General features: G+C 38.4%; 1 protein-coding gene across 2 annotated transcripts in view; it reads left to right on the forward strand.

The window, feature by feature from the left end:
• The window catches only part of TRHDE (thyrotropin releasing hormone degrading enzyme), a 223,567-nt gene that overhangs the window by 181,169 nt on the left and 29,017 nt on the right, over window positions 1-13,381 (forward strand). For both annotated transcript variants that reach the window (XM_009463186.2, XM_087766876.1), the window contains 3 exons: window positions 8,855-9,002; window positions 11,144-11,241; window positions 11,739-11,846. In XM_009463186.2, the coding sequence (XP_009461461.2) occupies window positions 8,855-9,002; window positions 11,144-11,241; window positions 11,739-11,846 (354 nt within the window). The remainder of the gene's footprint in view (window positions 1-8,854; window positions 9,003-11,143; window positions 11,242-11,738; window positions 11,847-13,381) is intronic.

The following is a 13,381-nucleotide window of genomic DNA, read 5'->3' on the forward strand; positions in this document are numbered from 1 at the left end:
CATTTGGTGATTTTGTAAAGCAGTTTTTTAAACTGTAGACTAAGGTCCCTTTGCTTGATAAAATTTAAGAGAAGTCTTGGGAATCAATGTTGTGTTAGTTTAGCTCCTTCCTATATGGCTAGAAGTGTGTTTTCCTCTACCCAGAAATCAAGCAATAAATGACAGGAAGGACCGTGTCATGACTAAGGCACTGCACAGGGACTAGAGAAACCTGGGATGCTGTTTCTGCTATAGACTTCCGAGGTGATCTTGGTAAAATCACTTAAACTGTTTATGTCTGTTTTCTCTCTGTAAAATGGAGATAAGAGAATAGGTGAGTGTTTATGAGAATTTCAGAGAATTTTATTATAAATATATTTATAGGGAATTGCTTTTACAGAAAAAGTATCCAATTCTGTAGATATTCTGTCTGTCGTGGTTTAACCCCAGCTGGCTACTAAACAGCACACACCCACTCGCTCACTCCCCTCTGGTGGGATGGGGGAGAGAATCTGAAGAGTAAAAATGAGAAATCTCATGGGTTGAGATAAAGACAGTTTAATAGGTAAAGCAAAAGCTGCACACGCAAGCAAAGCAAAACAAGGAATTCATTCACTACTTCCCATTGGCAGGCAGGTGTTCAGCCGTCTCCGGGAAAGCAGGGCTCCATCATGTGTAATGGTTACTTGGGAAGACAAATGCCATCACTCCAAATGTCCCGCCTTTCCTTCTTCTTCCTCCAGCTTTATATGCTGAGCATGACGTCATATGGTATGGAATAGCCCTTTGGTCAGTTGGGGTCAGCTGTCCCAGCTGTGTCCCCTCCCGGGTTCTTGTGCACCCCCAGCCTCCTCGCTGGTGGGGCAGTGCGAGAAGCAGAAAAGGCCTTGACTCTGTGTAAGCACTGCTCAGCATAACAAAAACATCTCTGTATTATTGACACTGTTTGCAACACAAATCCAGAATATAGCCCCATGCTAGCTACTGTGAAGAAAATTAACTCTATCCCAGCCAAAACCAGCACACTGGCAAACAAAATTCAGATGGTATCTGTATTTTCAAGACCAAGCTTCTGTGCTTTCCATATGAAGTTTCTGGCTTTTAAACACATATTTCACTTGGCTAACTGATATGCAAATTATAAACATTAGAACAGGAAAAAGAGAGGTATGAAAAAGTATTATGCATAATAATAAACAAACTCAATTCTGAATTTGCTCAAACATGCTCTCATAGATACCATTGCATGTTGACAACTTAAGGAATAGAAGGGCTGTTTCATTCTACCCTTCCCAACAAAATCATCAAGAAAGAAAATAAATAACACTTTTAATAATTGAGTCATCTGAAACTGACATCTATTAGCCCCTGAAATACATTCAGATTTCTTCAGTTAATTTAAGTGTGTGAATGATGTACTTCTCAAAAATCAGGGTTTCATGATGATGAAAAACATGACATACTTAACTTACTGCATAGTCTTAATTTTCAGCAGTAAGATTATTCCTTTTCATCTTGCACTACTCTTTTTTAATTTTATTTTTTTTCTCATCTGGGGAAGAGGAGTGAAGGAGGGATACTGAACTCCAGTTTGAAGGAATTTTTGTTGCATTTTTACAAACACAGAGGGTTTTAAGTTTGAGTTTTCTTCTGTTTTCAAAAAAGGTGATTAATTCAAATTAATATTAACCTTTGCTTATATTGCAACTCTAAAACTGCAAGATAATTTAATCCACATGATACTCTGATAATTACATTGAATTTGAACGATTCTTTGTAGGATGCTTCGATTGCTCTTGTGTGGAGTTGAATGTCACTTGAAGAGTCCTCAGATATTTTGCATGTAAGAAAACATAATAATAAGCAGGCTTCACTTAAAACTGTCATACTCTCTGAATCCTTTGATGTTGGACAGATTGACTGCTGATTAAATTTAGTACTTAAAATAAGCTTGTAAGCCAAATGTTGCTGTTGTATTTATCAAAGAGCAGATGTGCATTCCTGTCCTGTTTACGTGGAAGTCCATAGCTGGTACAAATCGTAATGCCTCCATTAAGTCACTTTGGATGTCTTAGAAAAGCAGAGTCCTTATCTGGTCCTAAGTCAGCCCAATCTGGAGATCACAGGGCCTTTTTTACAGGTTGCCAACTAGTTTTCTATGAGAAAACATTCTTTTTCCAGCTTCCCTTGTGGAACATGGATGCCAGTCATCATAAGTTTTTAATTTTTGGCTTTCCAGTCTTGCAGGATTTGAAGGTGAAATCTGTGACTACAAGAGGTAGTTTCCCTGTTGCATGGGTCTCCTTGCTCAAAGCTTTTTTTACACGTCAGGGTTCAACATACCTGTTTTTACTCAGCTGCCAAAGAACTGCTGTTAAAGCACTGTGGGAAAGAATATCCTAAATACATCAGGAGGGGCACCAGTCCTTAGTAGGTCCAGAAGAAATGAATAGGGTTAGAAAAAGCCAAATGCAGTTAAATGTGAATGCTCACTGGCACCAAGTTTCTCTGTGAATTATTCTAATCCACACACTTGACTGTAATGGTAAAAGAATGAATCACTGAATAAGAATCCTAACTTATTTTAAACTGTCCCTTTATGGGTTAATGAGTCTAGTCTAATTATTCATATATTGCACATGCACAGAAACAGAACTGAAGTTAATCTGAGTTGCACATCTATGTTCTGAAGAGCTGTGGTTTCCCCCTTCAAATTACCCAGACAAAAGGCTAGTCGTGTTTTACATATTTCATAAGAAACAGATGATGCAGGCTGAGTTTTAAACCAGCAGCAAGTAAATCACCTCATTTCCATTGTTTCAACAATGCAGACCAGTTTGCTGCCAGCTTGGATTTTCTAATTTTGATTTAAACACATGACTTATAATGACTTTGTTGGGTGGTGGGACTAAGGAATTTATGGTGCACTTGTATGTGGGACTCTCATCACTGTACGGCAACCCTGTCGTTTTTGTGACAGAGTCTGTTTGACTGGTGCTGGATTTATGATAGAAATAATTCAGAGCAGGGTAATAATTTTCCCTTGGCAATTACGCTACCATTTGGTACTTTGTCCCTAAGGGGAAAATGAATGTGCTGGGATCTGTCCGTAAGTTCAGCGACTCAGTGTAAAGAACAAATCAAGGTCAGAATGCAGCTGAATACACACTGATGTTTCATAATATAATCCAGATCTCCTGCTTTTATCTGAGTCATTAAAAGCTCATGTAATTTAAAGATTATTTTTGATTGATGTGAGATTTTTAGTGGGAATTCTTTGTGAGGGATATTTCATTACCATGTTCAGTACTTTCTTTTTCTGTTCGTTACCTCTTTTCTATGTAGCAATGGCCACCCTAGCAATTTCTTCAGTGTAACCGGGATAGTACCTTGCTAAAGGTTGGTACTTATGATATTATATAATGTCATAACCCACTTAATGTATATATAACTTTTGAATGGTCTTTTTCCACCTCTGCCCTTGTTTTAAAAATGGGATATCACCTTTTCACCACAGTTTGTCAGCAGCCTCTTTAGGCATGACAAACCTGCTGGACCATGATGTTTGTCTAGAGGTAATTTGTCTAATAATGAAAACAGATCTCTCTGCTAGTCTGTGTTCCTGCTCTCCTGTTCTCCACTTTAGTTCAGCAAGCAACTGTGAAATTAGGAACATAGATGATAAGACAAACTTCACGTGGTGCCGTGTTTCTAACACATGCTAAAGTTCTCATGTGTAACAGTATCTACAAAATGATTGACATGTTGATAAACTGATGGATAAGGACAATTATATAAAAAGTGATAAAAGAGCCAAGGGTCTCAAATGTGATTTTTTTTCATCAAATTTTGCTGTTGTAGTCATGTTTTTTAAATGACTCAGTATGGAGAAGGCCAGCTTAGAGCTGGCTTGCAGAGGCTCTTTTTGAAGTCTGGGCTCCTTTCTATGTGACCAGTGATGCCAATCAAAAACATCTAATCTAGAATACAATAAAGAAGGACCCCTGCTTTTTGTAGTTTATACTGGAGCTACATAAACAAGCGTTCATTTTAGGGCATGAAATGGATCTGTTGGTACTCTTCTGTAAATATTTATAGGGCAAAAGACCAGAGTTTATAATATTCTTATTATCATGCCTCTGAGAAGAGGAGTACTGAAATTCTAGTGCTCCTAGGATATCCATTGCTAGAGGCCTGTATAAACAAAACTAGGCAAATTTCTGTCAGGAATGCCATTGGCAAGAATCTGCTTTGGGTAGGGGAGAGACTAGATGAGTTCTTAAGGTAGCTTCCAGCCTTTTCATTCCAGATGCTATAGGTGAAGTTTTGTAAACTTTTTAACCTGTACTTGAAAAATGCTTAACCTGAACATCAGTATGCATTCAGCCACTGTTTATGAATCAACACTGTTTGATTTGACTATTTTATCTGTTAAGACACTTTCCAAGACTATCCCAGATTCCTCTGCAGATTTTTTTTTGGTTGTAGATACATGCTTGCTAAGATTCTCATGTGGCTACTGGAGACATACCTGGAGAAACAGTGTGACTGTTTCAGACCAGACATAAGATTGGACATCACAGTATTTCTCTGGTGTTTATGTTTGTTACCTGGTTTCAGTATAGCCTATAATCAGTTATTCCCCGAGTGACAGACAGTATTTCAATTTTCCTCTGAGATGGCTAAGCTGGAAAAGAACCTTGTCTCTTAGCCCTGGCTCTCATGCATTTGGACTTTGGCAGGCAATATCTGATAGTAGTTTTTCTGGACTTTAAGGATAACAGTATGATTGATGGCTAAAAAGACAGAAGAAAAATAAGGATTTCTGTCACTGACCTTCCAGTGACATTGTTGGAACAGAGAGTGATAAATCAAACTGCATGTGTAGAGCATGTACTTAACTTATGTTATATTCTGTAGTGCCTTTGAATAAATATTACCAGACAATTATATAACAGGGAAATTATTTTACATTTTTCCCTCTGATGGGAAGGTTGCTACTGTTACTTTTCTTATTATTGCAATGATATTTGATAAACATTTCTGTTTAACATTTCTGCAGATCTGTGTTTTTCCATCAGAGTTTGCAGAGATGTTCAGAACAAACTAATTCTTTGTTCTGCCTTCTTTCCTCATCTTGGTTATTATCGTGCTCCATAAACGACACAAGTGATCTCAATTAGCAGCTGTCACCAGCTGGAGGTGTATGTTTGTCCCAAGTCCCGTGACACTTGTGTGTCTTTGACCATTCCTTCCTACTTTGCTGGATGCAAAAATTTTGCTGTTGCTGACTAGATCCTGTGTAACTATGTTTGAACCTAGTTCTTCCAGGCTAGAGAAGAATCCTAGACGCATGCCAGCACCCCTTGGCTGGTAAGTGAGCTTGCCACTGGTCAAGTGAGCCAGTACATCTTGCTAGATGCAGTATGCCCTGGGAAAGAGGAGTTTTGAAATCAGTCAGCACTGGACAAGCTTTTAGTGTGAAGTAGAAGAATATGATTGTACTAAAATACAAAGCTTAAGAGACCAGCTGCTGTGCTTTGTGAAGATGCAGAATACTCGAGCATAGCTCACCACAGAGACAGGCTGCTTTGGCTAGTTTCTGTCTTCTGCTCACCTGGTTATCATGATGCTCATGCTGCCTCCCAGGACAATTCACACTGCTGCTAGATCTGTGATCTGGATTTTAGGACTTTTTATCCATACGTGGTTTTATGGTTCATGGTTTACCTCTTTCATGATTTAGGACGAGAGCTTCTCCTCATATCTGTTTTCTCAGCTATGAATGCCAAAACTTAGCAACCTTAGTATTTGTCATTACCATTATCAAACTCTTTCCTTTCTTTGTGAATGAAAATATTCCTCAAGCTTTTTAAGCTGTAGTATACATTTAATATTTTATAACATATATGTTATATACCACATTTTACACAAAAAGGTAAAACAATGAATGTATTCATCACTACCTCTTGACAGAAACTAACAGCAAATAGTCTGGGAGTGCAGTGTATTTGGGGTAAGAGGTTCATAAACATACAATAAAATAGTGTAGAATATATAGAACATTCTGCCAAGGCAAAGTGCCTGAAGCACTTCTGTTTTCTCCAGGGAAGTGCTTCTATCTTAACTGGCACTGTAAAAGGATTTTTGATATATCTCTGCTCAAGTTCCCTCAAAGTCCAGCCTAGCAGCTGTGCTTGAAGCACATCTGCCCAACGTGTGTTGCCAGAGAGGTTAACATTGGTCATAGCAGCCATAACAACCTTCCCTCAAAATCATGATCTGGAGTGATGAATTTTGTGTCGTTTATATAATAATGTCATCCACAAGGACCTCCCCTTATCCCCATCCCTGCTCTCGGGACTGATTCTGTTGATGTGGGTGGGGGGGGGGTGATTTTGATGATACTGTGCATAAACTCTTCAAGGGTCATACCCAGAAAGAGAAGGAAGTTCAGGAGTAAACAGGAAAAACTCAGACTTTGCCACAATTTGTGTTTGTGAGAAGGAATATACCCTTAGGGAAACATTAGGAAGAGCGGGGAATGGGGCAAAGGCAAGCAGAATTGAATGGGCTGATAAATTTGGAAGTTAGAAGCAGTGAGTCATGAGAGTAACAGTTTTCGCTGTGAACAGGGTGAGTATCATCAGCTAAGAATCATGATTTTGAAACTGATTAGGAAGGCAGAAAGCTCAGGAATAAGTGATAGATCTCTCTGAGTTCACTTCTTATGTGTCTTTATGGAGAAGTTAACCTTAAAAAAAATGATCTGTTTGTTTTGCAGTGATGATTTCCCTGTTGAGCATAGCATAGAGAGATTTAATTTCAGAAGCGTGATCCTAAATGTCCATTACTGCAGCTATAATAAACATTCACCTGTTTATTCCTTAAACAGCATGTTTCCTAGAGCTATTCCTCTTGTTCCTTATTCCACACTTTCTCATGTCAATCAAATTATCAGTAACAGTAATCACAATTCCATTAGGAACTAATTACATATATGCAACTTCAAGCTAGTTTACCTCTTTGCTAACATTATGTCCAAGATTTTTAACTGCAGTCAATCCAGCTTGCTTCTGGCTCCATTAATTATGGTTACACATCTTTACAAAGTATTAAGACCTAGAACTCATCTTGATGATATTGTGCTGCTTCAGAAAGAAGAAAGACCTATAAAATGGAGTAATTTGTAGTTAGCTTACTTCCTCTGTCTTCAGATGCATTGAACTCTGTCTGCCACCCACTCTAAGAGTTCCACCATTCTCATTTCATATCTGCTCAGTTCCTGAGTGACACAGTGAGCTCCCCAAATGATCTTGTTTTTCTTGCTTGACTATGTGCTTACTGGAGTTGAGAATAGAGCCTTGCTGACAAAATGTGGACAAAGATGACATGAAGCAGGCTAGAGGGTGGGTCATCATAGATACTTTTGAAAGCTGTTACATGAACTCACTTCTTTCCCAAGAACATGAAAGGAACAGGGTGTAATTCTTCCAATAGAGAGTGCGAAAAACAATGGCTTGCATGGATGTGGTGCACCTTGCAAGGAAACTATAGGTTTGAACCGTACCAGAAAGAACAATCTATTTCAAATATTCTAGCAAAGTAGTTTTTATATGCTGTTACAACTGAGATCAATATTTATATCAATGTGTATGTATTGGTACATTTCCATAATAATCTGTGTAATTTTCTTTGTTTGCTATATGCATGCATCTCTTCCCCAGACAATGATGGAAATTAAGGGGAACATTTGCAACCAACAAAGAGGAAAAATAGTCTATGAAGATATATCATACTGTAGCCTATATTAAATTGAAGCTTGTGCAATCCAACTTGCTGACTTTAAGTGTTTAATGAAAACAGAATAATTATCTCCTCTCTAGGCAGGTAGAGAACTCCTTTGGGATTTAAGCACATGCATCAGGAGAAGAATAGATCTGTGTATTTCTGGAAAGTTCACACCCACAGTGTTACACTTTGTTTCTGCAGTCGGGATAGTTAAGAAGAAATGCTGTTCTGAAAAAGAAAATGGGTGCAAATCCTAAAGCTTGGTGTTTCCAGTACTCACTTTTAAAAAGCAGCTTTCAAATGCTTGTGTCTGTATTGCACTTTACTTGTAAAGCTATTAATTTAAAAAGCCTTCCTGAAACCCTGCTAAACTCTTTCCCTTGCAGGTCCTTTATCACTGTAAAAGAATGGGGCAAAATTCTAGCTGATTGATTTACAAAGACCTGAAAAAAACATAGTTTATGTGGAAAGTCAGGAAACATCCTTAACCAAAGTGATGCCACTGAATGCCAGGGCTGTCAGTTTAATAAAATAAGTAATTCCAAAATGGCTTAAGGTGGATAGAAGACAAGGCAGCTCTAAAGGAGAGACAAAAGAGTGAGGAGGAGAACTGTGAAACTAAAAGATGCTTCTCCATTAGTTCTTCCCAATTGCCTGTGGCCAGTAGAAGTGTTCTCTGAAGCAAAATGCCTTGGGTTGTTGATTTTATACAGACAGCTTTCTGACTTACAAATCAGCAAAGCAGTACCTTCCTTTTGGGTTTTTTTTTTTTTTGCTTAAAGTCAGTTACTTCATTGTTCATGTCTTTTATAGCCACAGGAATCCATAAAAAGTAGGTATAGCTTGTCTAGTTTTTTTTCTTATGTCTTCATGCCTTCCTTCATCTAGTAGGTATGCTTGCACATGTGTTGGGAGATATTGTGAGTTGCTGTTTTTATTAAGGTTGGCTTTTATGTTGTTATAATATGATGAGTTTATAATGTTTTTCTGCCTTTTAATTTCATTGGGAAAAAAAGAAGCAATTTTTTCCTCATCAGGTGTCTTCTGCAAAAACAATTTAATACTAACTTCTTTTATTTTGCAGAGCTGGTTATTTGCCTCAGAATATTCCTTTGGAAATCATCAGATACCTTTCAGAGGAGATGGACTTTTTGCCTTGGCATGCTGCCAGCCGAGCTCTTTATCCTCTGGATAAATTGCTGGACCGCACAGAAAACTACAACATCTTCAATGTAAGAGATACAGTCTTCTTTCCTCCCTCCCTCCCTCCCTTTCTCTCTCTCCCTCTTCCTTCCCCGCCCCCCCCCCCCCCGCCTCCTTTCATTGCCAAGAGTTGAACTATTCCCCATATTCCCCAGTCAGATACTGTAAATGACCTAGGGATATTAGCTTTCTTCCTAATTATTCTTTATTTAAACATAGCAATTGTCAAGCTTTGGTTCATTTGCATTTGAACAGTGATAACTGTTGTTTGAGGCATATATGATTAGTAGAAGGAAAGGTAATTATCCCTCCTGTAAAATATTATGACAAACAAAGTATTTCACTTAAAGGACCCAAAGTAATCTATTTCCAGATTTTCTCTTTTGAGGAGCCCCACGGCAATATTTAGATTGGTGCCAAAGCTCAGCAAGGACACCAAATGCAGGCACAACTGAACAAGATGCATGCAACTGAAGTAAAGATTTGTAGTCATTATTTCATTCAAAAAGCCATGGTGAATTCAATGCAGTTACCTTAATTAACAAGGATTAGATCACCATTGAATCAAAAGCCCATTCATAACTGGGTCTGAAGGGACAGCAATAACAGCTATCAGTAGATAATAAAGATAGCCATGACAAACGTTTTAACATTTTACCTGAAATAAAAAAAAAATTCCTAGCTACACTGAAGCATGTTTGATGAAGTACACAGGATTCGATTGCAGCCAGTGACAGTTATGAACTCTTGGGATTGTTTTTATTCACTATGAATTTTATATAGTCTACATATTTTCAATGGCCAACATACTGTAATTTTAGGTAATTTTGTAAAGCCTTCGAATGAAGGAACTCTCTAAAGCCTGAAATGTTTAAAGGTTTTTTTTTCTTCTTAAACGTGTATTTGCTTGTGTGTGTGTGTGTCCAGAGACACACATGCTCAGAAAGCAGGAAGCTAGAGGTGGCTGGATGGATGTATAGATGTAGAAGTACGTACATATATATACACACACATATACACATACACAGAGATACCTGCTGACATGGAGGAATATTTTTGTAGAACATACGCTACAGATGAATAAAGACACATTGAGATTTTTTTCTTTATGAACCTACAATGCGGGCCTACATGCAAACCAGAGCCACAATATAAAATGATGTGGAAATAACTTGTATGTTTCATCTGTTGTTAACTGCAGAGAAAAATTCTTACGAGTCTGCCATTGCTATTTCACTTTTAAACATGGCTGTGTAAAGAAAACACAATTTTAATAAATAAAACCAGTAAAATTCATGGCTGGGTTGTGTTTTATCACTATTGATGAGAGCTTTGAAAGCAGAGGTGATAGCAGAGGAAATAAAAAGTCTTTTTAGTCACAGAGTAACATATCTGCTAGAGAAAGCTGCACTGTGAATCTCCTTTTGTGTTGATATCATATATATATGCCTGTGCATCCACAATAATAAAATAGATGAGCTCCTATGTGGTTCTTTATATCTCAGTGCTCTTTCTCAAATTGGGAAATTCCACTGACAAAAGATTATGCTGAATACAATGACAGTGGTTTTCTTCACAACTGGCCAGAATATGTAAATGTGTCTCCTGTTTAAAAAGTAAAAGTAAGCTAAAATACATCTTGGGCTTGTTTTGTTCTTTAAGCACACGGACAACCTAAACTTAAAACAGTGTCATTAAATGTACAAAGCGCATTTGCAGCCACATTGTTCAGTATTCTGAAGTCAATTGACAATACTTATGTGGCGTTTTTGCCATGGCTATGGATATTAAAACAATATTCTTTTAAAAGTGAACATGCACGGTGTAGTCAAGATTGATCACAGAGTAGAAATTAAGCTGTTGACACTCTGAATTCAAAATAGCATGTAAGAAACTCTTCTTAAATTGATAAGGTGTATAACAATAACTTGTCTTGTCCTAGGCATCTAATCAAATAGCTGTTTCATGGATTACTTCTCACTATAGCAGTGAAGGGGGATTATATGTGGACATGTTGCTTTGCTAAATGCAAATCAAAATCTTTGGAAAGTAGGACATTATTTGAGGGTAAAAAAGAGAGACAAAAACTCAATAGTCAATAGTATTTCAATTTCAAATAAAAAAATAAAAAACAAATGTCAACACTGAATATATTTTTTTCCCCCCTCAGGAGTATATTTTAAGACAAGTTGCATCAATGTATCTGAAGCTTGGATGGCCAACGAATAATTTAAACAAATCGCTTGTTCAAGCATCCTACCAACATGAGTACTGTTATTTATTTTTTTTGCTATTGTTTGTTTGCAGGATATAGTTGTAATAATGCACTCCCCTAAAATTTGGTTTCATCTTTAGTATGTCATACTTTCCTAGCTTTGTCTTCCTTCTGCTTTTCCTTTCTGGGTTAGAGGGAGAGGAGCAAGATGCTGTGAGATGAATTCCTCTTTCCTGAGTTTGGAGAATATGATTTCCTAAGCCTTAATTTAAAATTTGACTGCACTGGATATTTAAGAACTTGGACTCATGTGACCACAGAGGTCAGGAAGAATGCATAAGTGTAAATGGGGGCTGGTTTTGGTCCATGACCTTTCTGTAGTTGTTGCAGCAGCTGTAGGCATTAAGTTGTCACTGAGATTTCTATAGCTGGGTTATCCTTGATATGTTGCCCAACTATGAGTTGCTGCCAGTGTTATAAGACATAACTTTTTGTAGACATTCAAACACGTTAATTAATGCAGCCTTATTGCTTGCTTAAATTTGGACAGAGAGTTGCGTCGGGAAGTCATCATGTTGGCCTGCAGCTTCGGTAACAAGCACTGTCACCAGCAGGCTGCAACGTTAATCTCGGATTGGATTTCTAGCAATAGGAACCGGTAAGTGGAACTGAAATGTGTATTTCCCATTTCTCTTACTCAGAGGCTGTACAGCTAGCATGCTCTTCCTCTCCTGCCCACCCCCATCCACAGTGCACTGTTCTGCAGAGTGGTATGGGAGGAAGCAGAGGTCGCTGGCTGTTATTTAAAAATGTCTGTGGAGCTTCAGAATGAATTATTTGACTTTGCATGTATGAGTGGGTGGAGGGGACAGCCATGTAGCCGCTGCCCACTCCTGATAAATTGCTGTCAGATAATTATATGCTAGAAGGTGAGAAGATGGGTTTTAAGGAGGGGTTTAAAGGAAGAAAGGTGAGTGAACACCACATTGGCAGACAAACATGGAGCCTGTGTCGGGGCAAGACAGCAGAAGGTTCTAAGTGATTAAAGAAGTGAGAGAGGTTAGAGGCAGAAGGACTTAGAAGTATGAAAGGAGAAAACAATGTATTTGAGGGAAATGTTATGAAGTACTTAAGCGTGAAGACTTGGAAATTAATGTGATTCAGGAATACATGGAATATCTCATGTAAGGTTTCAGAGAGGGGTAATATGATAGCTGATGTGTTGAGCATTAGCAGCACTGTGGTGGTTTAACAGCAAATATGTACGTTAGGCTGTCCAGACACAGGTTTATTCAGCTGAGGCAAGGGAACATGGGCCGTGGATGGTGTATGAAGTTTATCTTATAAAGGCATGTATCTAAGAAATGTTAAATTACTGCAAATACAAATATTTAAGTACATAGTGATCTATGGACAATAGGTACAGAGTATAGGTTAAGACCATGACTTCTTGAGAAAGAATGGTGGATTTTCTGATTATGTGGAATGTGGGTGTAGAAGTATTTGCATAAGTACATCACATGATATTTTGGTCTAAAGGAAAATACTTTATTTTCAAGTGACAAAAAGAGAAGCGAAAAAGTCTTACATTTTTAGTCCCAATCTTGTATTAACTCTGCAGAAAGTTCTGATCTCTATAGACATATAGACATGCAGGATTTTTCAAAGACATCTTGCGCCAATCAGGTGGGTTTTTACGTGGTGGGTTGACCCTGGATGGATGCCAGGTGCCCACCAAAGCCGCTCTATCACTCCCCCTCCTCAGCTGGACAGGGGAGAGAAAATATAATGAAAAGCTCCTGGGTCGAGGTAAGGGCAGGGAGACATCATTCACCAATTACCGTCATGGGCAAACCAGACTCAACTTGGGGAGATTAGTTTAATTTATTACCAATCAAATCAGAGTAAGGTAATGCGAAAATAAAAACCAAACCTTAAAACACCTTCCCCTCACCCCTCCCTTCTTCCCAGGCTCAACTTCGCTCCCAATTTCTCTACCTCCTTCCCCCTGAGTGGTGCAGGGGGACAGGGAATGGGGGTTGTGGTCAGTTCATCACACGTTGCCCCTGCCACTCCTTCCTCCTCAGGGGGAGGACTCCTCACACTCTTCCCCTGCTCGAGCGTGGGGTCCCTTCAACAGGAGACAGTCCTCCATGAACTTCTCTAATGTGAGTCTGTGCCACAGGCTGCAGT

This window comes from Nipponia nippon, unplaced genomic scaffold (assembly GCF_047370975.1).
Source record: "Nipponia nippon isolate SJK-2023a ecotype South Korea unplaced genomic scaffold, ASM4737097v1 scaffold_3, whole genome shotgun sequence".
Classification (NCBI taxonomy): Eukaryota; Metazoa; Chordata; class Aves; order Pelecaniformes; family Threskiornithidae; genus Nipponia; species Nipponia nippon.